We start from the raw sequence: 25,289 nt of genomic DNA on the forward strand, positions 1-25,289 counted from the left end.
AGTACACCTTATATTCGTCTGTTCAGCTCCTATATAGTAGCCCAGTTATCATTTGGCTATTGTATTTGCACATTATTATTATTATTATTATTATTATTATCATTTCTGAGTTCTAGATCTGACATCACAAACATAACTAACATTTAAAACTGCAGTAGCAATATTAACCATATGTGTGCTCAGTTTAGACTACTAATTCCAAAAACTTTCCTTAAAATCCTTACAGAGAAATCGGGGCAGTTTTCTTTCCATCACCAAAGCATCCAAAGCAATGAACAGCATGATACACAAATGACTTGGTACACTGTGTGAAATCTGTCCCTGCCAGGGACAAAGGTCCCCACATGATAGCTATTTAGTATACACTTGCTCAATAATTAAAGTAAAATAATAATTAACAGTAAAACGATCAATGCAATAAAACTTACCATCAGCTGTTTTCAACATGAAAAGAAAAAGAAGAAAAGAGAGAGTTAAACATTTAGAAACATTCATTCTGACATAGATTACTTCAGCCTAGGACATTTTGCCACTTGAGGCAAAACGGAAAATACCACATACACCCTCCTCACCTGCCTCCTCCTCCTTCTTTTGCTCAGTGCCCCCTACCACTGCTGCCACCACCACCTCTTCTGCAGCCGCTGTCCAAGGTGAGTCGAGGCAGCCTGAGGAAGCCCTGGCACAGCAAGGGAGTAAAATGAGGCCATAGAGGAGCAGGAGCTGAGCAGGCAGCGGAGAAGAAGGTGGTGGCAGAGGCTGCTAAGTGCATGAGGCACCGAGTAGTGCACAAAGAGGCCAGATCTGCCACCTGAGGCAACTGCCTCACTCCACCTCATGTGTGGGCTCGCCCTGAAGTACTTTGAAAGCAAACGAACAGTAGAACATTCTCAACAGAATCTGGATACATCCAAGATATCAGATATATAAAGGATTGTGGAATAACCACTTGCAGTCCCAGGCATTGTGCTCCCTAGCCCCCAATCCCAAGAAATCAACAATGAAATTGGGAGTCAGGATCACAACCCCCCAGGTAAAATAAAATAAATACGGTATAATATATCTCTACCTTCCAGAGGCTTGTCAGCAATTGCAGTCTCATTCACTGTGCCTTCTGGCTTTGTAACTACCATAGATGTTAAAGGAGTCACAAACTTGTATTTCAGAGACATGTCCAAGATTTCAGCAGTCAGATTAGTCTTTTCGTCTCCCGTTGCTACATTGCTGGATGAAAGGACAGCATCAAGTAAATTGGTTGCCCCCATATGTTGTATTACATCAGAAGTGGCTAGCCTGGGGCCCTCCAGATGTCGTTGGGACTCCAATTCCCATCAGCCCCATCTAGCACAGCCAGGGATTTTGGGAGTTGTGGTCCAAAACATTAGGAGGGTCACACATGAGCCACCTCAGTGTTGCAGTCAATGACACAGATGGTTAAAAAAGAATTAGAGTACTCCATGTAGGATAGGTCTGTCTATGGCTATTGACCATCATAATAGCTAAAAACAGAACCTCTGTGTTTTAAATGCAACATAACCGCATAGAAGAGGACAGGATCACACTTCAAAACGACCTTGACAGATTAGAGAACTGGGCCAAAACAAACAAGATGAATTTTAACAGGGAGAAATGTAAAGTATTGCACTTGGGCAAAAAAAATGAGAGGCACAAATACAAGATGGGGGACACCTGGCTTGAGAGCAGTACATGTGAAAAGGATCTAGGAGTCTTGGTTGACCACAAACTTGACATGAGCCAACAGTGTGACGCGGCAGCTAAAAAAGCCAATGCAATTCTGGGCTGCATCAATAGGAGTATAGCATCTAGATCAAGGGAAGTAATAGTGCCATTGTATTCTGCTCTGGTCAGACCTCACCTGGAGTACTGTGTCCAGTTCTGGGCACCACAGTTCAAGAAGGACACTGACAAACTGGAACGTGTCCAGAGGAGGGCAACCAAAATGGTCAAAGGCCTGGAAACGATGCCTTATGAGGAACGGCTAAGGGAGCTGGGCATGTTTAGCCTGGAGAAGAGGAGGTTAAGGGGTGATATGATAGCCATGTTCAAATATAGAAAAGGATGTCACATAGAGGAGGGAGAAAGGTTGTTTTCTGCTGCTCCAGAGAAGCGGACACGGAGCAATGGATCCAAACTACAAGAAAGAAGATTCCACCTAAACATTAGGAAGAACTTCCTGACAGTAAGAGCTGTTCGACAGTGGAATTTGCTGCCAAGGAGTGTGGTGGAGTCTCCTTCTTTGGAGGTCTTTAAGCAGAGGCTTGACAACCATATGTCAGGAGTGCTCTGATGGTGTTTCCTGCTTGGCGGGGGGTTGGACTCGATGGCCCTTGTGGTCTCTTCCAACTCTATGATTCTATGATTCTATGATTCTATTTGTTCCTTGATGGGAAATAAGATATAATTCTAGAAATGATAAAGGGTGTCTGCATTCACACTGCTTCTGCAATAAATCTCTGCTAGAGACAGAGGGCCTTTCTTATGCGCAGCAGCTGAAAGTGCAAATCCTGCACCCAACTCTGGCAACAATTTTGAAAAATGTGGTGGGCCAAAAAAAGGGAATATATTTGACAACATCAGCTGAGGTTGGAGAACAGAGATGGCAGAGTTCTTTGTTTTAGGGAACTGCCATGTAAGATGATTACATGGCATTAATTAGGGCAAACTATTCTGAAATATGCACAGTAGTATGGTTGAAAGAGAACACAATTCCAACAGCTTCAAGAGAACATTGGATATATAGGGTAGATTATAATCTTTAATCGGATGCCTCTTTGGTAGCTTGTTGGTCAAGACACTATTTCCTCCCACCTTGGAAAAGGAAGACTTTTAATCAAGTGAGGAGACCTCTCTGTGTCACAAGCATTTAAGTTTTCGGCTACGGGGAATGGCTGAAACTGAAGAGCTAGATTTAGGGTTTAAGGTTCACTGTACTTGAAACGACTTCACAAAGCAGAAGACCAGTGCTATTTTTATAGAAAAAAGAGGTGTCGGAACGCACCCTTGTTCGCTTATAATGGCAATGGTGCCCACCTGAGAGGTGCCAGAACTGAGTTCCGGCTGAAAAAAAGCCGTGCATAAGACTGATCCATTAGAAGGGTGCTTTTATCCCACTTAAGACAAATGCCCTCCTAAAAAAAAATGAGGGCAATTCCAGAACAATCCTATGATGTACAGTCCTACCATGTTCAATTGTGCACACTCTAGGAAATTTTGCATTGGATTTCAGCTTTATTCAATTAGATGTGGGATATTTCTCCAAATTTTTGATCTTATTCATGACATCAGAAAGCACTGTCTAATACCGTTTTTCCAGAAGCTGTTGAATGGTGAGATAAGCCCAAAGTCTCTCAATAAAATCCCCAAATATGTATTTCTGTTCTTCAGTAGCTTTAGCTGTTTCTTCAACATCTGCTTGTTCTGCGTAAGTCACGTCTTGTTCTGCCTGTTAGACATTTTAAAGAAATACTTCATTTTATTCATTAGCTTGCTTGTAACATCTGTATACTACCTTTTTCCAAAGCAACCAAGTTAATTTACAGTTTAAAATAATAGCTTGCAAATAAAAGGCAAAAGACAAAAAGCAGCAAGAAGGGAAGTGAAAAATAAGCAAGGTTGGGTTCTAAATATTTCATACCTCTGCATAATATCTATGGGGAATGGCTGTTCATGAAGGCAGCTATGGGAGTTGGTTAGCCAAGTGGCCTTTGGCTCTCATTTTGGTAAGTTTTCAGACAGAAAGCTGAAAAATATGGATCTAAACGACAGTGACTCACGGAGTGAAAATTCTGGACAAGTTCACTTCCATGTTGGTGAGGAATGGGTTAGGGGTAGGCATAATGGGAATCATAGGCAACTACAGGATCAGAAGCAATCTTCTTTCTCTCACACACAAGGAAACATGAACTCACAACAACAAGAAGCTTCTAACTTTATCTACAGAGCTATTGGTTGTTTAGTCGTTTAGTCGTGTCCGACTCTTCGTGACCCCATGGACCAGAGCACGTCAGGCACTCCTGTCTTCCACTGCCTCCCGCAGTTTGGTCAGACTCATGTTTGTAGCTTCGAGAACACTGTCCAACCATCTCGTCCTCTGTCGTCCCCTTCTTCTTGTGCCCTCCATCTTTCCCAACATCAGGGTCTTTTCCAGGGAGTCTTCTCTTCTCATGAGGTGGCCAAAGTATTGGAGCCTCAGCTTCAGGATCTGTCCTTCCAGTGAGCACTCAGGGCTGATTTCCTTAAGAATGGATATGTTTGATCTTCTTGCAGTTCATGGGACTCTCAAGAGTCTCCTCCAGCACCATAATTCAAAAGCATAAATTCTTCGGCGATCAGCCTTCTTGATGGTCCAGCTCTCAATTCCATACATAACTACTGGGAAAACCATGGCTTTAACTATACGGACCTTTGTTGGCAAGGTGATGTCTCTGCTTTTTAAGATGCTGTCTAGGTTTGCCATCGCCTTTCTCCCAAGGAGCAGGTGTCTTTTAATTTCGTGACTGCTGTCACCATCTGCAGTGATCAAGGAGCCCAAGAAAGTAAAATCTCTCACTGCCTCCATTTCTTCCCCTTCTATTTGCCAGGAGGTGATGGGACCAGTGGCCATGATCTTCTTTTTTTGATGTTGAGCTTCAGACCATATTTTGCACTCTCCTCTTTCACCCTCAATAAAAGGTTCTTTAATTCCTCTTCACTTTCTGCCATCAAGGTTGTGTCATCTGCATATCTGAGGTTGTTGATATTTATTCCGGCAATCTTAATTCCAGCTTGGGATTCATCCAGCCCAGCCTTTCGCATGATGAATTCTGCATATAAGTTAAATAAGCAGGGCTATATTCCTACCTTTTAAAATGGCAAGCACTGCCAGGAAAGAAAGTTTAACCACACACACACACATGTTATAATTGCCAGACCTAACAAGGCACTTACCCCATGAGCTTTCACCTCTGCAGTAATACTGTTTAGGTCATTGTCTATAATACGTCCAGCCACAACAATTTCAGAACCACCATAATAGTGCTTAAAATTATTTTGAGTCAAGTCAGAGATGGCATTTTCAGGGTACTTAAACTCTACTTCTGTAAGTAAGGGATTGGCCACCTCATTATAAAAGTCCTAGAAAATAAAAATAAATAAACCAACACTTAAACACAGCCTAGTTTCAGTGCATATTTTTGTAAAGAGAAAAAGAATGCATATATACATATACAAACATGTAGATAATAAAATTATCTCCTGGTGATCTTGGTCCATCAAATGTTTTGTGTCTGCTTCAGAATAGTATCTGCTTTGTTTATTGTGCCCCACTTTGAGATTACTTATTGATGTTTAAAATGCTCTTAAATAAAAATAAACAAATTAACTGTAGGCTTAATCTGACTCATAGATTTGTGAGGGTTTTGCTATAAGGCCAAAATGCTGCTTTAATTTCCTTGGAGGAAAAGCAAAATGATAAAGAAATCCAAACACAGAACAAGGCAAGCTCTCCAGTACAAGATTGCTACTGATCAATCTCTGCACACTAGACGTAGGAGAATTTCACCTCTGCATGCTGAACAAAGGCCATAAAACCATAAAATGTGGAGTCAGCTTGAATCTCAATGGTCATCTAGCTCAATCCACTATAGCAGGTCTGGGTAGCCTTTGACCCTCCAGATGTTGCTGGACTACAATTCCCATCAGCCTCAACCAGCATAGCCAAAGACCAGGGATGAAGGAAATTGTAGTTCAGCAACATCTGGAGGGCCAAAGGTTCTTCATACGGGCACTAGAGCATCCCTCTTAGGCAACCACCCTCTCTCTGCTTAAAAATCTCTACTGAATCGAAGGAAATACACAACATTATATTCTTGGTATTCCAAAGCACATGTTGTTCCTAACATTCTAGCTGAATTTTGCTTTTGTCCTTATGAGCAGGAAGAGTTGAGCAGAGGTGGCCTTGCCAGGGCAGATTAGGGACAGTTATTCTCCTGTTTGGCCCCTTTCTATAGGGCTGAGCAAAGCAGAGCAGGGTTGTGTTGTTTTAGCAATACTGTTATGAATTTGCCGGGGGGGCGGGGAGCGGTGCAGACTCCTCATAATTTCTGGATTTAGTAAAAGTTTGAATTAATCAAGGTTTGATTAAATTTTGCCAAACACGAACCCCCCTGGTAATGAGTAATGAGCCAAGCCAGCTTGGAATAATTAATAATAATAATAATAATAATAATAATAATAATAATAATATCTTATTTATACCCCACCCATCTGGCTGGGTTTCCCCAACCACTCTGGGCTGCTTCCAACAGAATATTAAACAGAATAAAACTTCAAACATTAAAAACTTCCCTAAACAGGGCTGCCTTCAGATGTATTCTAAAAGTCAGATAGTTGTTTATTTCCTTGACATCTGGTGGGAGGGCGCTCCACAGGGTGGGCGCCATCACCAAGAAGGCCCTCTGCCTGGTTCCCTGCAACCTCACTTCTTGCAGTGAGGGAACCGCCAGAAGGCCCTCAGAGCTGGACCTCAGTGTCCTGGCTGAATGGTGGGAATAGAGATGCTCCTTCAGGTAAACTGGGCCGAGGCCATTTAGGGCTTTAAAGGTCAGCACCAACACTTTGAATTGTGCCCGGAAACGTACTGGGAGCCAATGTAGATCTTTCAAGACCAGTGTTATGTGGTCTTGGCGGCCACTCCCAATCACCAGTCTAGCTGGATGGGCCAGTAGCAGTCGACAAAGGTCAGGGATCCATCAAGGAAACCATCAGAGGGCAAGACTGCCAGGTAAAGAGAAGTGGGGGCCCTTATTTGCTGGGGTGCTAGTGGGCAGAGGCAAAGACCAGGTTTAGGGTTTCAACTTTGAATGACGTAGGCTGTGGGGTGGTCCTGGGAGTCAGTTAGCTGTGAGAGGGAGAAGGAAGGGTAGAACTCCATGTGAGATGGGGATGGCAGGATGGAACTAAGGGACACAGAGGGTGGTTTTTTTGCTGTCCTTTAAATCTAGGGGAAGCCAGACCCTCATAGAATGCTCTGAATGCTCTGCCATCTTTCATTCTAAATGCAGGTTGTCAGGAATCCAGCCTCCAGCTTGACAACACAGGAAGCGTAGTTAAGTAGAGAGAATGATTTACTGATCAAGTACACAGATAATGCCGGACAGCATTAACCCAGCTGCCACCCTCATGAATTACGATGACTCTTCTGCCGAGTCCCTCCCCTTCCTCCAACTTAAATGGGATTTCTGCCCCTTACGTTTCTGCTTCCGCTTCCTATCACACACCCTCCCCCAGCGGCGACTCTGCGGGCTCATTGGATCCCCTCCAACTTCTTCCTGAGAAGACAGACTTGGCAACCAGCATTCCTGAGGGTGGGGAAGTTGGCCCTCGGCTAGGCTCCTCTCTTCTGTTAGTTAATCCTGTTTCTTCCTGCCTACTTCCTCCACTGAAAGCTGGCTGGGCTGGCTCAGTCGTGACACAGGTTGTACACATGTCTAAATCAGTATCTGCTGTGCCTCATTGTCCCAAAAGGAAACACAGACCCTGGTTAAATATTCCTGCAACCCCTGGAATCTTGTACCATTTGTGGAGATTGGGGTGGTGTGTAACAATACCATGCTGAGGTACTAAAGTGGATGAGTCTTCATTCTGAAAATAACAGTAGCTTATCTGTTTTAACCTTTAAAAAAAAAATCAATTGTCACCTAATGTTATCATATTTTACCTGTAACTGTAGGGCTGAATCGGAATCTTCATAGATACGACGAGCCACTCCATTGTTCTCCGTGGCCAACTTTTCTAAAAAGCCATAGTCAAGGTCATAACCAAACCCAAGATTATATATGGGGAATTTCCCTTGAGTTGCATTTTTGGTTCTGAATAAAATTTCTTGGATGCTAGTCACTCCTGTATGAAAACACAGACAATAATTAATGTTGAATAGGTTTCTCATGGTTACACACATTTATAGAAAAAAGCAACAAAAATCCTGTTATACTTGTTTCTGAGATACCAGTATTAATGTTTTTCTCTTCCCAAATAGGAAAAAAGTTTAGAACACATTCAGCAGGATCATTCATCTTGTAGATAGGAATTCAAGGTGGCCACTTATAGAAACCATGTGACTATGTTTAATAAACATACTTCTTGCCAACTCACATGATCTGTACACTGAATTACTATTTTTATAATACTTCACAGAACTTGTATAGATCATAGAATCATAGAGTTGGAAGAGACCACAAGGGCCATCGAGTCCAACCCCCTGCCAAGCAGGAAACAACGAGCAACTAAATGTGCCCATACACCAGGGATACCCTGAAGCAGTGGTTCCCAATTAGGGGTCTGAAGACCCCTGGGGGTCCGCGGCCCCATCCCTTGCCTAATTTTTTGTCATTTTTGCATGGTAATATCACAGATATATGGACTGTTTCAGCACTGTGAGGTTTTTCAATATATTGGCCAAGATCAGTTTTGAAATCACACCGCAATAACGATTTTGACCCAGCAATACGCAGCAATATATCGCTCCTCACATAAGGGAGAGCAGGGCAATCAATTTCAAGGTACTGCTGATATCGCACGATGACTTCAGCCAATAACACTGCTGATCTGAGCTGCCTTCCTCTCATGCTGATGCAGAACAGGGCAGTCAATTGCCCTCACTTCAAGGCACCGTGGCATTACCCTGCTGGGCACTGAGGCAGAGCAGCTTTTCCCAGTCAGCAAGAAAGCAGCACCAGCCACAGTGGACGTGGATCTTCACTGGTTGCTCTGCTGATGCACCCCCCATCCCCATCCCCTCCCACTCAAACCATGCAGAGGAGGTGACTCCACTTCCTCCCCCCCCCAATCTCTGTGACTGCTCTTTCCCTCATCCCCACGCCTGATCTCCAATTTAAGACATTGTGATATATCAGAATATTGCAATATTTAGCTGCTGATATATCACAATGTTGAAAACCAGATATCGCTCAGCCCTAGTCTGTTTTTTTAGTATACTTAAAATCTTTTGCTTATTATGGGCTACCCCACATTTAGTTCAAAAAATTGCTTTCCAGAGGTAACTAGTGCAGAGTTGTCAAAATATTCAAAAGTAGGGGGTCCATGGCTTTGCCTTTTTTATATAAATGCTTTTTCTTAACTTATTATTACAGCAGATACACACACAACACTTAAAAAACAAACTACAAAAGAAAACACAAAATAAATGATAAACTAGATCAAAATAAATGATCCATAAATCCGCAAGTTTGCGCACATGGACTTATGTTATCCAAGCTTTAGTTCTTATTCTATTCTAATACTTCCTTCCTCCTTAACACGGGTCTGATTTTAAACTTGATAAACTGTTTCTTTCTCGTTTCATTTTTTCTACCCTTCTCCATATGTTGCATTCGTGAACCATACTTTGTTTTGCAAAAATTATTTGAAGCAAGTCCAGGTTTTAATTTGAGGGCACTGGGTTTTTTTATCCGTCATTTTTGCCAATTCAAGGTAATCAAATAATCTCTCTTGCCACTCTTTTTTTGTTGGTACTGTTTCACTTCTCCAGTTTTTTGCGTGTCAGTCACTTCTTCCTGCCCGCCTCAGAGATGTCTCCAACAGATTCCAATTTTCTGTACTTCAATATCCTTGATTCGCAAATTAGGAATTAAGTCCTTAAGTTCTTCTTTTCGCAATATTTTAGAGCACAGTGTCTTTTTAAACCATGTTTGAGGGTGACCTCCTTCCTCCCCCTCGTAACATTAGACTCCTTTTTTGCTATCAAATTGCCTGCCGATCATTGTACATACCTTTTCTTTGTTTGCCAGCCAGCAGTCTTATTATTTTAGTCTCAGATTATGGAGAGATCTGTCGCTGAATCACTCAGGCTTTCGAGGCATCTCATAGAAAGGGAAGGCACTGTATTTAGTGCTGGAGTTCTCCCTCTCTCCCTGCCACTTTACTAAGTGCAGGAGCTGTTGGGAAACCCCTTTTTGTGCAGCTTGGCTGGGTCAGAGCTCAGAACCCTTTTCTGAGCCTTTTTATGGGTATTGCGTTGCCTTCGCTCCCCTTTTACCCTTTTCTATGATTGAGTCGTTCCAACCAGCTCGCTGGATGAACTCATGACCTGAACGTGATTGTGACCAATCCGGAAGTCCCATGGCTTTGCTTTTGAAAAATAGGGGGTCCTCAGTAATTAGCTAATTGGGAACCACTGCCCTAGAGAAAATCCCTTCAATGAAGAAAGGCTTACTTTTGGACTCACACTAATAATATTGACATAGTTTCAACAAAGTATCAGACAGAAAATAACCATTAAAAATCATTTTGAAATACACACGTTTTCACAATGCAGTATTGAATGTATCAAAGAGCAGGCCTTTGAATGTTGTGAATCTTGACCTTTCTACTGAAAATTCCTTACTCCTTTGATCTGCAGCAATTGAAATTTGAAACAACACCTCTGCTATAAATTTCTGTGAAGATTTATTATTTTCCATAGCAATCTTATCACATGTCACAGTTATTTGCTTGTCAGGAAACATACCTTCATTGGGATGGCCATCGGATAATATCATAATTAAAGAAGCACTTCTTTCGGGCAAAGTTCCAGCTTCCTGAGCTTCCTTCAGCATTTCAATTCCGGTTATTAATCCACCAAAAAGATTTGTCACTGGAACATAGAGGAGCAAATTGTAAAAACAGAGTGTGACTAGAAAGCTCTTTTGATCATTAACTGTGGATTTTCTTCTGTGGGATGAAAGAGAAGCCACAGTAATATGCCAGAGCCAAATAGACTTTTAGAATGAATATTACATTAGCTGAAGGATCGCATTTCCTGTACCTGTCTACCTCTTCAGATAATCTGAATAGTGTAACATCTGAAATACACTTCTTTGGGAATATGGAGAGGACTTTTTCTGTGGCAGGCTGTGAAGCTCCACCCCAATGAGGCACAGCTCACTTCTTGCCTTCCAGACATTATGCAAAACCTTACTTTTCAAGAGGACGTTTGGGTTGCAGGCAACTGTTTTATTAAATTGATTTCAAACTGCAGAATGGTTCTTTTTAATGTATTTTTTATTAAAGATTTCTTGTGCAACGTCTCTTTTTTCAAGTTACATTTTCTACAGGTCAGTTTCATTTGTTGAGCCATTAGTGTTACATTAGGAAGAAAAGGGGGGAAGAGGTGGAGGGGGCCATGGTGAGTGGGGGTGGGGTCCGGTGGCGATGTTTCTATTTTACTTAATGTATATGTGGGGTTTTGTGTCAGCGTCGCTTGTGCAGGTTCTCTTTGGTATTCGCTTGTGTTCTTTTGGTGGTGAGAGAAGTTGGGGTTGGCCTAGGGCAGGGGTCTGCAACCTTTAAGACAAAAAGAGCCACTTGGACCCGTTTCTGAAGAAAAAAAAACTGGGAGCCGCAAAACTCGCCATTATAAAAATAACTTTTTTTGTCACTTTTTATTATTATTTCTTTGTTTGACCCCTCAGAATTACTCCTACTCATAGAAATAAACGTTAAATTAACAAATTACCTTTTTTGTGTGTGTGTTCTTCACTCCCCTTCAAAACAGTGACCAGCGTACATGCCCCCTTTCAATGCAGTGACCAGCATACATGCCCCTTACAATGCAGCGGGCGGGAGGGCGGGAAGGTGACGTCAGGACGGTGCGTGACTAACGCACGCACCGCCCCCATGCAACGTCACAGCCAGTACAGCGCCCGCCACAGTGGGGAGTGTCGGGGCGCACAATGCGCCTCCTCCCCTCACTAGTATCCGCCCTGGAGCCGTGGCAAAGGTGTAAAAGAGCCACATGTGGCTCCGGAGCCGCGGGTTGCCGACCCCTGGCCTAGGGTGTGGTTGTTTGTTTGCGATTGGCTGTGGTGAATTTTGTTTTCATGTGTGAGTGGGGTGGGTGGGTGTTTTTGAATCAGGTTGGTGGATTCTTGTCGTTGTCTTGTTGGGCTGTGTATGTGATAAAGGGGAGTCATACCGGGGTGAAGGCATCTTCTATTTTCCCCGCGTCAATTTCAGTTTATTGGTTAATTTTTCTAGTAGGGCTGTTTCCCATACTATTTGATACCGCTGGTCCATGCTTACTCCTGACAGGTCTCTCCAGTGTCTGGTTATGATGTTTCTGGCTGCTGAGAGTAGGTGGGTGGTAATAATAATAATAATAATAATAATAATAATAATTTATTATTTATACCCCGCCCATCTGGCTGGGTTTCCCCAGCCATTCTGGGCAGCTTCCAACAAGACACTAAAATACAATAACCTATTAAACATTAAAAGCTTCCCTAAACAGGGCTGCCTTCAGATGTCTTCTAAAAGCTTGGTAATTATTTTTCTCTTTGACATCTGGTGGTAGTGTGTTCCGCAGGGCAGCTGCTACTACCAAGAAGGCCCTCTGCCTGGTTCCCTGTACAGTGGTACCCCGCAAGACGAACGCCTCGCAAGACGGAAAACCCGCTAGACGAAAGGGTTTTCCGTTTTGGAGGCGCTTCGCAAAACGAATTTCCCTATGGGCTTGCTTCGCAAGACGACAGCCCATAGGGAAATCTCCGGGACAGCGGGGAAGCGCAGCGCGTCTTCCCCACTGTCCTCGGACCTCTTCCCGCCGCCCGGCTTCGGAACGAATCTCCGATGCCGGGCGGGGGGGGACGCCTCCTCCCGCCGCCCGGCATCGGAACGAAGCTCCGATGCCGGGCGGGGGGGGGGAACGCCTCCTCCCGCCGCCCGGCATCGGAACGAAGCTCCGATGCCGGGCGGGGGGGGGGGAACGCCTCCTCCCGCCGCCCGGCATCGGAACGAAGCTCCGATGCCGGGCGGGGGGGGAACGCCTCCTCCCGCCGCCCGGCATCGGAACGAAGCTCCGATGCCGGGCGGGGGGGGAACGCCTCCTCCCGCCGCCCGGCATCGGAACGAAGCTCCGATGCCGGGCGGGGGGGGAACGCCTCCTCCCGCCGCCCGGCATCGGAACGAAGCTCCGATGCCGGGCGGGGGGGGCGCCTCCTCCCGCCGCCCGGCATCGGAACGAAGCTCCGATGCCGGGCGGGGGGGCGGGGACACCTTCTCCCGCCGCCCAGCTTCGGATGGCTTTCCTGAAGACTTGGGGTGGGAGGAGGGTTTTCCTTCCCACCGCCAACATTCAGAATGCTGTTCTGAATGTTGGCGGTGGGGAGGAAAAACCCTCCTCCCACGCAAGCCCCGGGAACAGAGGGAAAGCGCTGCGCGCCTTCCCCTCTGTTCCCGTACCTGTCCTGAAGGCTTGCGGTGGGGAGAAAAGCCCTTCTCCGCACCGCCAGCCTGGCAAGCGGTTTCCCTAGGAACGCATTAATTGATTTTCAATGCATTCCTATGGGAAACCGTGCTTCGCAAGACGAAAAACTCGCAAGAAGAAAAAACTTGCGGAACGAATTAATTTCGTCTTGCGAGGCACCACTGTAACTTGGCTTCTCGCATCGAGGGAACCGCCAGAAGGCCCTAAGTGCTGGATCTCAGTGTCTGGGCTGAGCAATGGGGGTGGAGACACTCCTTCAGGTATACTGGACCGAGGCTGTTTAGGGCTTTAAAGGTCAGCACCAACACTTTGAATTGTGCTTGGAAACGTACTGGGAGTTCTTTGTGGGGTAAGTGGGCATTGTTGTCTTGGAAGATGCTTATGGGGCCAGTATTTTATTTAGCCATTTGTTCCTTGCCTTTCTACGATGAAAATCAAACTCAGTACTCCAATAACTGCCTGAAATGTGGCATGTGTGTCACGTGCCAAGACCCCGTTACCCAGTCGCTCCCTATGTAATGAAATAACCAGATGCTATAGAGTTTTGGGGTTCAAATAGGCCACAACTTTATTGGTTACAGTTGTGAAAGGTTTGGCATAGGCACTCAGTGAAGCCATTTATTTAACTCCAGACGGTTTGCTTGGAGTGTATGTAGGGGTTAACCACATCATGCGTGGGCCCTATGACCTACATCAAATAGGGGTATCCCCCAAGGGGTCCCTGCTGGAAGAGTTCTATGGCTCTAGCCCCTGTCTGGGGGTTGGGCAGAAGCAACATGGATACCATTAACCAAGGAGGGGCAGGCAGAAGCTACAACCTTCCCTCCAACCAAGACTAAGGCTTACTCAGTGCCCAACCTCAGAAAGTTGTGGTGATTGTTATGAGGTAGGTGAAAATCAAGTAGCCAGTGCCAATTTGCCAAGTGGAAAAATTCCTGCCTGACCCCCAAATATGGAGGCCAACAATGTTCATAGCAAGGTCTCAGCATAAAAGAAGCAGCATTTGAGAAAAGGGTGGGAGACCCAATGGAGAAACAGAGGAGTGTTGGGCAGCCTCAATTTATTTTCCCCAGGGAAGGACCCAAGTGATGCCCATTGGCCGGTTGGGCCCACCCTGTGGTGAATCCCCAGACCTAGGCCTGCCTGCTGTTGGCAAATCTGCAGGCAGGCCTACAATCCCTCCCCAGCTGGCTGCCAAATCTCTGATGTGGGGCTAAGGCCAGGCCACAAAGCTGCCTGACTGTTTAAGGTAAGCAGACATCTCACAGGGATGGGTAGCAGAATACTTGAAAACATTGTGTAAATTGCAAGGAAAATGCATACATTACAGGCAGGGGAAGAGCAGCAGGGCCATTCACTGAAACAAATGGGAATAAAAACTTAAGAAAAGCCTATCCACCACTATTGTGTCAGTGACCTGCTTTTCAGCAGAGGGTGTGTTTTTTTTAAGCAGTTCAGAGCCTCCATAACCCTTCTCTGTGCTGGCATAGATTAGGCAACTATAGACTTTTTGTCGTGGCAACCTATCTCTGGAATATTGTCAGCATGGAGGTTGATCTTACACCAAATATTACAACCTTTTAAACCATGTAATGATATTTTCATTTACTTAGGCTTTTTAAAAATGTTATATTTTTGATTATAATACAGCTAATAGAACTGCTGATAGAAATATTGTCCTGCTGTAGAATAATTATTTTAGTGTTTTATTTCTGAATATTGTATTATTTTTTTATTAACTACAAGCTGCTCTGAAGTTCTTCAAAGGGAAGGGCAGAATATTACATTTGTTAAATAAATAAAATCCCACTCCTCCTGCAACTTACCTCCACGAGTATAAATACTCTGAACATAGCGTCTTGCTTCAGCCAGGTTTTCAGGAGTAGCTTGTATTAAGGTATCGTTCCATTTCACTACATCACTCCCAAACAACACGATATTGAAGTGGTCTTCTTCCTTTATGTCTTCTAATATTTTTAACAATGCCTCCTTTGTCTAAAGTACAAATAATGAAGGGCAAACAATTAAAGCCAGAGCACTGATGAAGAAACAGAACCTAAAGGGGCTCAGAGTCAAAAGCCCTTGTAGGAATGTAACTGGGACATACAGATGGATGACGAGCAGAAGAAAGGTCTGTGGGCCAAGTCTCCATTCAGCTCAAACTTGAGAGCTCTCTCAAAAGTTAGTACATGACAGGTACCCTACTCTGTGACTGCTCTGTTTTCTCTATCCTGATACATCTTCACTGTGTTGGAGGGACTGTCATGTAGTTGGTACATATAAGCACATATGAAGGGATTGTTCAAAGGTGGCTGAATTTTGGAGTAAGCTGATTGCTGAGATCTCTTTGGTAACTAAACAAACTATTACTCCCTCTTCCCACCTGGCACTTTTGAACCTGTATACAGATATAGAATGGGACTCCCTCAACTGGAGGACTCAGGCTTGCCTCCCTCCTCTGAATCAGAAGAGGAGTCTCTCATGTTTCCCTAGCCCCCAAAGGCTGCATAACAAGCTAAGATAGAATCATAGAACGGTAGAGTTGGAAGGGACCCTGAGGATCATCTAGTCCAACCCCCTGCAATGCAGGAATATGCAGCTGTCCCAGACGGGGATCAAACCTGCAACCTTGGCATTATCAGCACCATGCACTAACCAACTGAGCTAAGTTAGCTCTTTTGGAGAGGTGGTGTTTATGGAACTCCAGGTCTAGAAAACATATAAGGCTTCATTTGGAGCTCAGTGCTTGCAGAGACAACAGCTTGCAAGGCATGACCCTGGGAGCTCTCAAGAGTTCTGTGGCAGCTCTGGATACCCTGGACTCTTATATAGAGTCCTTGGTGGGAAACTGCTGGGCATCTTCTGTGAGCATTGAGCTCTTGTAGAATAGGAGGATATCATCAATCAACTGTTTCATGGGCAAGGGAGAGTTGCAGTGGGGAACTCCCTTCTTTCCACCTCTACTGGACAATCAGCGATATTTTTTTAATAAAAAAATGCTTATCACATCTTTAACAATAAGAACACCAAATATTTTCCCACAATAAGAGTTATAAAACACCAAGATTGGAATTTCCATAAGAGTAGCGTGCTCAATAACTGATTTGGTGTTACACCAGTATAACATACCAAAAAAAGAAGAAGAAGAATGCAACAAACTAATCAAACTACAACTAATATATAGTAAATCATGATTCACATAAAATGGGGAAAAAAACACAACCCAAAATATAGTGCAAAATCTTAAAATAAATAATACTTTGAGATTAATGGAAGTAATAGAAATGATTAAACCTTAATTCAAAATAGTAATACAGCTAGAGCACCAGTAGTATAAGTGATGTTATGATAAAGAGGTTTTATAAAAGAAATCTTTCCCTTTCTCCCAGTTCACCAAAGGAAGGGGAGGTTATACAATATGAAAAGCTGCTGCCATAAGATTACCAATTGTGGCTGTGCTCATAAAATCTATAAAGTCAACTCAAGTTGCATTAAAATTGTCTTTTTAAATTTGTCCCCGTGGAAGTCTCAATCTATTTGTCAATTTTTTCTAATAGTGCAGTCTGCCATACCTTTCTATACCAATTTATAACATTTACTCCTTCTAGGTTCTTCCAGTGTCTTACTATAATAGTTCTCGCTGCTTGCATAAGCAAGCATATCAGGTCATTATTAATGTGGACAAAGTGTTAAAGTGCTGTTTAGTAATTTTGCCAATTTCCACAAAGATGAAGAACCAAAATTGCTATATTAAGGGGTAGTCTCCCTCCCCAAATGATAACAGGTACCAGTTAACTGACACCCTCTCCAACATATCAGTGAGGGGTGTTAGGATTCATTCACCGTGTTGCAGTCATGGGATTGTTTATATCACATGACGGTGTAGGTTTTCATTCCACATTGTGGGAAGTGACAGAGACGGGATGTTTTTATTACTGTGTTTCCATGATGTAGGATTTTTGTCCTCTGTTCTTTCTCTTTGCTGTCTGATGCTGAAGAGGAAGGAGCTGAGTTACGATGCTCTGAGTGTATATATGTAAATTAACGTAGATTGGCCAAATTGCTGCGCTACTGAGTCTGAACACTGACTGCCTATACTCTGCTGATCCTGAAGTGTGCTGATGCCTCTTGGTATTAGTCGCTGTGATTTTCAGGCTGGAGAAAGCTTTTGAATCTCCCGAAAGACCAACCAGGAAGGAGAGAACATGCCAGTCGAGCACGTGTCTCTGCCGGACTCCTACTCATGTGTAGGACCTCCTGACAATTAGGGTGCAGTCTTCTGGGTGTTAAATAAAATCTATGTAATTTTTAAAGAATATCTCCCAATTCCTTGCCAAAGTTGAATGGAAAGGAGGTTTTGTCCAAAGACTTTTCATCTTTCATAATGTTGTCCCACTGCTATTTCACAGTGTCTATAGGGAACAGTTAAAAGGGGACAGTAATAGTTTACAAATTAGTAATAGAATATCTTTTCTACGGTTTCTCCAGAAAACAATGGTTTCTCAAATAAGGTGAGTTGTCTACTAGCAATTTCCCTAATTGCCCTAATCACAAAACCTTAAATAATCCTGCAGCCAGGCTCTAAATGACTTAAGTATATACTCAGCAAAAGCATCCACTAAACTCTGCAGGCATTCTGTCTAAACTGCTTGGAATAAATGATTATGAGACACCCTCTCTCCATTAACTTAAGTGTTGGTTACATTACAAGTTGATTTTAGAGTACTTGGTTACCTGATCTAGTTTTCGTCCAGACATTGAGCCACTGATATCTATAATGAAAACAACATTCTTGGGCAAATGTGAAACATTTTGAGGTGCAAAGAAATGTACAAAGTACCCGTTGACCATCTGCAAAACAAAAACAAAAACAAGTGTTGGATGACATTACAATCACATCCACTGGCACATCAGTTCACATCAGTTCTGTTTACCTGTAAATTGCCTGGGGTTTCTCTGTTCACATCGTATTTTATGACAAAATCTCCACTCAACAGTGTTGTTTGACAATCTACACAAGTTCGCTGTTGGTCCATAGTAGGCTTGAAAGAAACATGACCCTGAAAGCACAAGCATCCATCCATGTGAAATTTTAACAAACAGTTATGAAAGGTTTTTTGTTCTTCACCTGGCATTACTGTTGAAAACATGAACAATAACATTGCAAGAGAGTAAGTACCTTGAAGATTAAATACTCTGAAATAAACATCTAGCCCACAAATAAACATCTAGCCCAGACCTCCCAATTAATTATTGCTATCTCAAGTTTAGTGAACATTTTTAGTGCTGTGGAACTGTCCTTATGTATCATTGTAAAACATACCTTTTTCCCTGAGAAAGACTTATGTATGACTGGTAACAAGTCATTGGTGATGAAAGATCCTTCTGCGTCCAGAAAGCTGATGCCCTGGGGCTCGAATATGTTTGCCTCGATCTGAAATGTTAATTTGAATAATGCTGTAATTGACAAAGTCACAGATACTACAGTTCGGATGGAGTTAAACATCTTAACTACAGCAAACACCCTTGCAGCAAAGAGAAGTAACTCAGAACCAATCACCTATCTTCTTTAACAAGATGCATTCAGTTCTTTGAGCTTTCGTCACTCATTTAATACAATTTTGGTGAACTTTTACAACAGTTCCATTTGATATAATAGGTACATTACCTCAAATTTATTGACAAGCTGCTTCGGGTTTACTTTTAGAAACAATTCATATTTTCCAAAGGTTCTCTTCAATAGCTCCTCATATTGCAGCTGAAAAGTGACTTTGCTGGCTGCTGCAATGTTGACTGAAACACTGAATTTTTCAGTTTTTCTTCCAGAAGCCCTTCACAGGTTAAAAAGAAGTTTGTTACAAGATTAACAGCATTAATGTTACAAAAGTAACAATCCCATTGAAACCCTTAGATCTGTAAACTTTTTTTAAAAAATCCAAATCTCCAGGGTCTGATGAGCTTCACTGAAGGGGTACTAAAGGAGCTTGGGGGTGTTAACACAGAGGCTCTGTCTATAATCTTCTTGGATAATTCTTGGAGCACAGGTGAGGTCCCTGCAGACTGGAGATGGACAAATGTTGTACCTATCTTCAGAAAGTTGCGGGGGGAGGGGAGAAGACCCAGGTAACTATAAATCAGTCAGTTTGACATTAATATCAGGAAAGGTCCAAGAACAGATAATTAAACAGTCAGTCTGTGATCACTTAGAAAAGGATGCAGTGATCGCTAAAGCCCAGCATGGGTTTCTCAAAAACAACTTGTGCCAGACAAATCCAATTCCTTTTTTTGAGTCGAGTTACAAACTTGGTGGATTAGGAGAATGCTGTGGACATAGATCTCAAGGAGGTTCACAAAATAAGAATGAAAAATATAAACACAAAAACCATATAGATGACCCTCAGGGTCCCTCCCCACTCTATAATGCTATGATTCTATGAGTGTAAATAAACTATCAGGATATGGAAGGGTCTCACTCTCACTTTACAAGACCTGCAGTCTGTCCTCTTGAAACTGCCTTTTGATACTGTTGCTGCGCAGCCTCTTTTTCCTTTATTGTTCCAGGGTAGGTGACACCATCAATAGTCCTAGAGAAGAAACAGCAGGTAAATATCTGAACTTCTATGCAGATATCTGAAAATAATTTCATTGGCTTCTTTGTGATTTATCAAGTAAATCACATTGCCTCCCTCCACGTTACAGTTTACAGGAATTCGTCTTTTTCTGGGTACATTTTGTACATTTGTTTAAACGATGAATGTTTTCAACTGTCTTAAGCCAGGGGCATCCAGTGTGGTGACTTTTCAATGTTGTTGGATGCCAGCTGTCATCATCCCTGACCTTTGGCCATGTTGTTGAAGTCTGATTGGAGGCTGAGACCAACAACAATGCCGTTAATACACCCAACACCCCTGCGTTAGGTGTATTAAATACCATGTAGTAGAATATCAATTGTTTTGCAGTCAAAGAGGAAGGGTCTGAGCTCAGAGTACTTGCTTTCCATGCTTAAACCCCAGGCTCAATCCCTGCACTGAGACAGAGTTCTGTCTGAAACCCTAGAAAGCTCCTGCCAATTAGTAGACAACACTGGGCTAGATGGAAAGAAGCTTCCTGGGTTCCTCTGAGAAGGAAGGGGCGGCTATTACCCCAAAGAAGACTTTTGATAAACTCATGTGCCAATGTAGCTGAGCAGTAGCAGTTGGTGTGATGGGACAAACCCACAGATCCACCCTCCTAACACTGGCACTGGCACAGCTCTCCTGAACAGTGCAAGGCAGCACAGTGGCAGAGTTTTGCAGCTGAAACGATAAAATGCATTGTTCTGTTATTGTGCATAAGTGTCTTTGTTCACAGGAAGCTTGAGGTAGAGCAGCCTTCCTTAAGCTGGTGCCCTTCAGAGGTTTTTTTGACTACAACTTCCATCATATTGGATCATTGTCCGTGCTGGCTTTAGCTCATGAGAATTGCAGCCCAAAACCTCTGGAAGGCACCAGGTTGGTAAACGTTAGGCTAAGTATTATATGAGGAAACTGTAGTTTTTACCAAATATGCAGTCATGAGGAAAACTCATTCCACAAAGAGGGCTCATTGTTAAAACAGTGTTGGGTCAAGTGTTGGACAAGTTGAAAGAAAAGTGCAGAGGAGGAAAATTTAACCCACCAGCTGAGCAACTGCAGACATTCACTCAACACATGTACTGCAACAATTTTCCTATCACATGTGAAATCCAAGTTGCAACGTGCCTTGACCAGTCATTGTGAGGGGGAAACATCACAGATATATTTTCAGGGCAACTGAGCCTATTTGTAAACTAACCATCACCCTTTAACTAAAGAAATCAGATGGAAAGCAAAGGAAATAATGAAACACCAAGTATTTTAAGTCTACGAAGACTGAGTTGTATTGTGCTCAATTCCTCAAGACAGTTGTTTAGAAAGTAAGTTGTACTCACATGGTGAAGTTGGTGATGAAAGCCGTCTTTGGAAGCTCCACATCAAATAAGGCTTCCTTGGAGACATTGGCACGATTGACAGCTCGACTAGTGATGACATTGTGGGAAAATCGGGAGGTAACGAAGCACTCAATTTTCAGGCTGTAAATATCTATTTCATCAGTGATCTGGAGAGACAGAGAAACTAAAAATCACCACCATTTGTTTGATGCAATAGTGAAACAATAACCAATCAGAATTTGAATGAGCAAGATATGTATAAATCAAATATTTATTTCAGTACACCGTTTTAATCCCTCAACGTAGAACAGAAATGAAACAGTAAATAGAATTACCATTCATTTTCTTGATATTTTTGATACAAAAGATGGAATAACATTATCCTCACTACTACACTGGCAAAGTGCTATTGTTATATTTTTATTTATTAAATTTGTATACCACCCTATACCCCTAGATCTCAGGGAGTCTTTAAACCTCCTTTGTTGACCACTAGCATTACACTTTCCATTTTTATGTTCAGAATAGAGTAGTTGCTTTGGAAGATGATAATCAGGCAAACAAACAACATGACCAGTCCAACAAAGTTGGTGCTGAAGAATCCTTGCTTCAGCACTGGTGATCTTTGCTTCTTCCAGTACACTGGCATTAATTCACCTGTCTTCCCAAGCCAGTCTAGCCCCTCCCCCTTCTCAGGGTGAACAGAGTGGATCCTGCTGAGGTACTCAACTGCCTCATTCCTTGAATCAGAACAACTGAATCTGTATCCACTGACCATGTGCTGGTTCATGACTAGGGGCTTCCAGATTTCATGGTCCTGCCCCCATTAGCATTTGCTGATCACCATGGGACATTTGGATTGGGGTTTAGGATGGGTTTTTGGAAGACACCTGTGCGTGAATTTGTTTTAAGTGTGTAGATCAGTTGACCAACACACAGTCTTCGCAGTGTCACAATGACTGGTAGATTCTTATCTGCTGCAGCCTTTATCCACCTTCACAGCCATTGTAACATACTACTTGCTATCTTTCACCTGTTCTGCCATTGAGGACTTCTTGGATCATTCTTTGTCTAGCTCTTTCCCTTTGACCTTACTGCCTTGGGTGACCCTGCTGGGAGTACAAGACTCTTGACAGCTTCACTCACAAGGGTCATAGGAATGGGCAATCCCACTCACCACAACAAGGTGATGATCCAGCGAGTGAGTCATTATTGGTGCTTGTTATTGGACCCACCCAGAAACATTACAGTGTGAAGTAGCCCTGAGGAGGAGAGGTATTTCTTTATTGACAATATTGCTAACTAATACTTCAGAGAGGAATTGTAGAGACTACCAAGAGTCAAGTGACAAGCTTAACCTCGCTCTTGAGTGCTTTTTCTATCTAAGGACAAAAACTCTCCTAGTATAGCAGATCCTTCATTTGATTCCCCCCACTCCACTCCATTTTATTTTTATTTTTGTTACTTCAAAACCATAGTAGTGGCTCAGATTTTGATAAGAAAGGGGGTTGTTGTTAACCTTTCATTGCTTCCCAGTTGCCCAGCAGGCACAATACACATGTGTACTTTTGGTCCTGTACATGCAGCAAACCCTCAACCTATCCCCAAAAGAAAAGGGAACTTAGTGCTGATTTTTTGTTTGTTCTTCCTGCTTGTTTATTTAACCCCTTATTTCTACATACTTTTCCCCCTGTCCTTGATTTATTAAGCAACTTAGGCAAATATGCTGAACAAAGTTTGATTGCAGCATTACATTTCAAAAACATGCATTCTTTCTACAATTCAGGGAAACCCAAATTGACTGAAGGCATTGATTCCCAATCTCTAGATACTGTTGGACTACAGCTGTCATCATCCTTGACCACTGACCATGAAACTTTCCTATCTTGCATTGCAAATTCCATATCTTGAAATAATTAGCAGGGCTAAGAGCATTAATATTTAAAACAGAACCAATGTAATAATAAAAGGTTTTGTCATTAATGGGATGTACCTATAACTAAGGGGTTAACTAGCCTTTCTTTGTTCAAGGGCCGCAATGCCAGCAGTGGGAGTATCTCCACATACATGCACGACACATGCCACATACATGCAGACCACAGACACTCAGCACACATACAACACACAAACTCAAGAGGCATGCAGGCATAGAGCACTCCACTCTCTCACAACACACACTTATGCATATACTTTGCACACAAACATACATGCACATACAAACAACCAGCATTTTCTGCCGTCCCTACTGGGGTGGAGATGGCTGAAAAATGCTGTCAAGGGCAAGCAGAGGCAGTGGCGTAGCGTGGGTTGTCAGCACCCGGGGCAAGGCAAGTAATTTGCGCCCTCTAACCCGTGGATTTGCGCCCCTAACCCGTGGATTTGCGCCCCCTAACCCTAACCCCCAGATGTTGCGCCCGGTGCGGCCGGCCCCCCCTACACCCCCCACGCTACGCCACTGAGCAGAGGGCTTGTCTCCAATGTGAGTGCTGTGCTGCTTAGCACTGAGATCAGAGACAAAATCCCACTGTTTGCTCTTTAAGAGTAAAAGGCAGCATCTCCCCCACTCTCAATGCTGGGGTGGTGGTAAAGATCAAGCAAAGGGCTTCTCTCTGATCAAAGCGCTGTGGTGCTTAGTGCTGAGCTGGGAACCCCTTTGCTTGCTCTTTACAGAGGATTTCTAAGGAGTGTGCAGATGGATATTTTTATTTTTTTAAAAAAAACCTTTTATTGATTTTCAGACTTACATCCTAGGACATATCATTGATTGACAAGCAGTACAAAATACAGTGGTACCTCGGGTTACATACGCTTCATGTTACAGACTCCGCTAACCCTGAAATAGTGCTTCAGGTTAAGAACGTGCTTCAGGATGAGAACACAAATCGTGCTCTGGCGGCAGCAGGAGGCTCCATTAGCTAAAGTGGTGCTTCAGGTTAAGAACCGTTTCAGGTTAAGTACGGACCTCCGGAACAAATTAAGTACTTAACCAGAGGTACCACTGTACAAGAAAAAGGGACATCATATTAAACATATTATCTTCACACCACATACTGAAGGTGTGTGTGGGGGGGGGGGTGTCACAATCAAATGGTCTGTGGAAAGGAAGAGAGGTTTCGTGTCCTGATTTCAGTGCTGAGATTGGGAAATTAAACACTAAAAACCAGGCAGAGCACGTAATCTCCCCTCAGGCTATCCTCCCCTATATGCCAAGAACAACCTAAGTTTAAAAATAAGACGAGTACTTACATTATTTGCAACATTTCTTTTCTGTAAAGAAAAAACAAAATAATAGATTTCATTATTACCATATTCATTTGGAAATGCTCACACTAATAGGTGCATTTCAGTTTATTAGCCCTCATCGAGCCCATCTCTGACTCCAAGCATTTGTCCACTTTATTCTGAGGGTTTGTTCTGATCATTCTGGAGACTAGGTGCAGAAGAGATGGGGAAAATAGGAAGCTGTCTTATACCAAGCCAGACCATTGGTCCATTTAGCTCAGTATCTTCTAATCTTACTGGCAACAGGTCTGCAGGAGTTCAGACAGCAGTGTCTCCCAACCTTTCACCACTCAACATGGAACATGGGCATTACAAAACTAGCGGCGGGGCCTCTACTGATCTGACTTACCCATTATCTGAATTGTAACCTATAGTGCAACCCTATCTTCTCAGAGGTAAGTCCCATTGAATTCAAGGGCCCTTACTCGCACAGAAGTGTGTATAGCATTGCAGTCCTAGATGCTTATAATGCCAATGGACACACCTGGCATCTAGGGATCCTTTGAGTACAAGAGATAATATCTAGGATATCTGGGAGTCTACTTTGATACAAGGAGAAATAATCCATACATCACTCTGTTTTTGTCCTAGGGATATTCATGCACTGGAAGAAAAACATTTACACTTGCAAAGCCCTGCCCCTGAAGCCTTTCGATGGCATTTCTTTTCTTTTTTTAAAATGATATTTATTAAGGTTTCCAATAAAAAGAACACATCGATAAAAAATTAAAAATAAAAAAAGAAATACACAATTCAAAAGTATACAATACATAATCCAGAAAAAAAACAAAAAACAAAAGA

General features: G+C 43.0%; 1 protein-coding gene across 1 annotated transcript in view; it reads right to left on the reverse strand.

Moving 5' to 3' along the window:
• ITIH3 (inter-alpha-trypsin inhibitor heavy chain 3) overlaps positions 1-25,289 on the reverse strand; it is a 40,846-nt gene that overhangs the window by 12,894 nt on the left and 2,663 nt on the right. The window contains exons 2-14 of the mRNA XM_080996979.1: positions 24,453-24,473; positions 21,207-21,373; positions 19,738-19,842; positions 18,927-19,089; positions 18,582-18,692; positions 18,193-18,318; positions 17,993-18,109; positions 15,085-15,253; positions 10,523-10,648; positions 7,715-7,896; positions 4,945-5,130; positions 3,321-3,460; positions 1,049-1,221 (exon numbers count right to left, since the gene is read on the reverse strand). Coding sequence (XP_080853105.1) covers positions 1,049-1,221; positions 3,321-3,460; positions 4,945-5,130; positions 7,715-7,896; positions 10,523-10,648; positions 15,085-15,253; positions 17,993-18,109; positions 18,193-18,318; positions 18,582-18,692; positions 18,927-19,089; positions 19,738-19,842; positions 21,207-21,373; positions 24,453-24,473 — 1,786 coding nt within the window. The remainder of the gene's footprint in view (positions 1-1,048; positions 1,222-3,320; positions 3,461-4,944; positions 5,131-7,714; positions 7,897-10,522; positions 10,649-15,084; positions 15,254-17,992; positions 18,110-18,192; positions 18,319-18,581; positions 18,693-18,926; positions 19,090-19,737; positions 19,843-21,206; positions 21,374-24,452; positions 24,474-25,289) is intronic.

The sequence above is a fragment of the Podarcis pityusensis genome (assembly GCF_964106645.2).
Source record: "Podarcis pityusensis genome assembly, chromosome: 2".
Lineage (NCBI taxonomy): Eukaryota > Metazoa > Chordata > Lepidosauria > Squamata > Lacertidae > Podarcis > Podarcis pityusensis.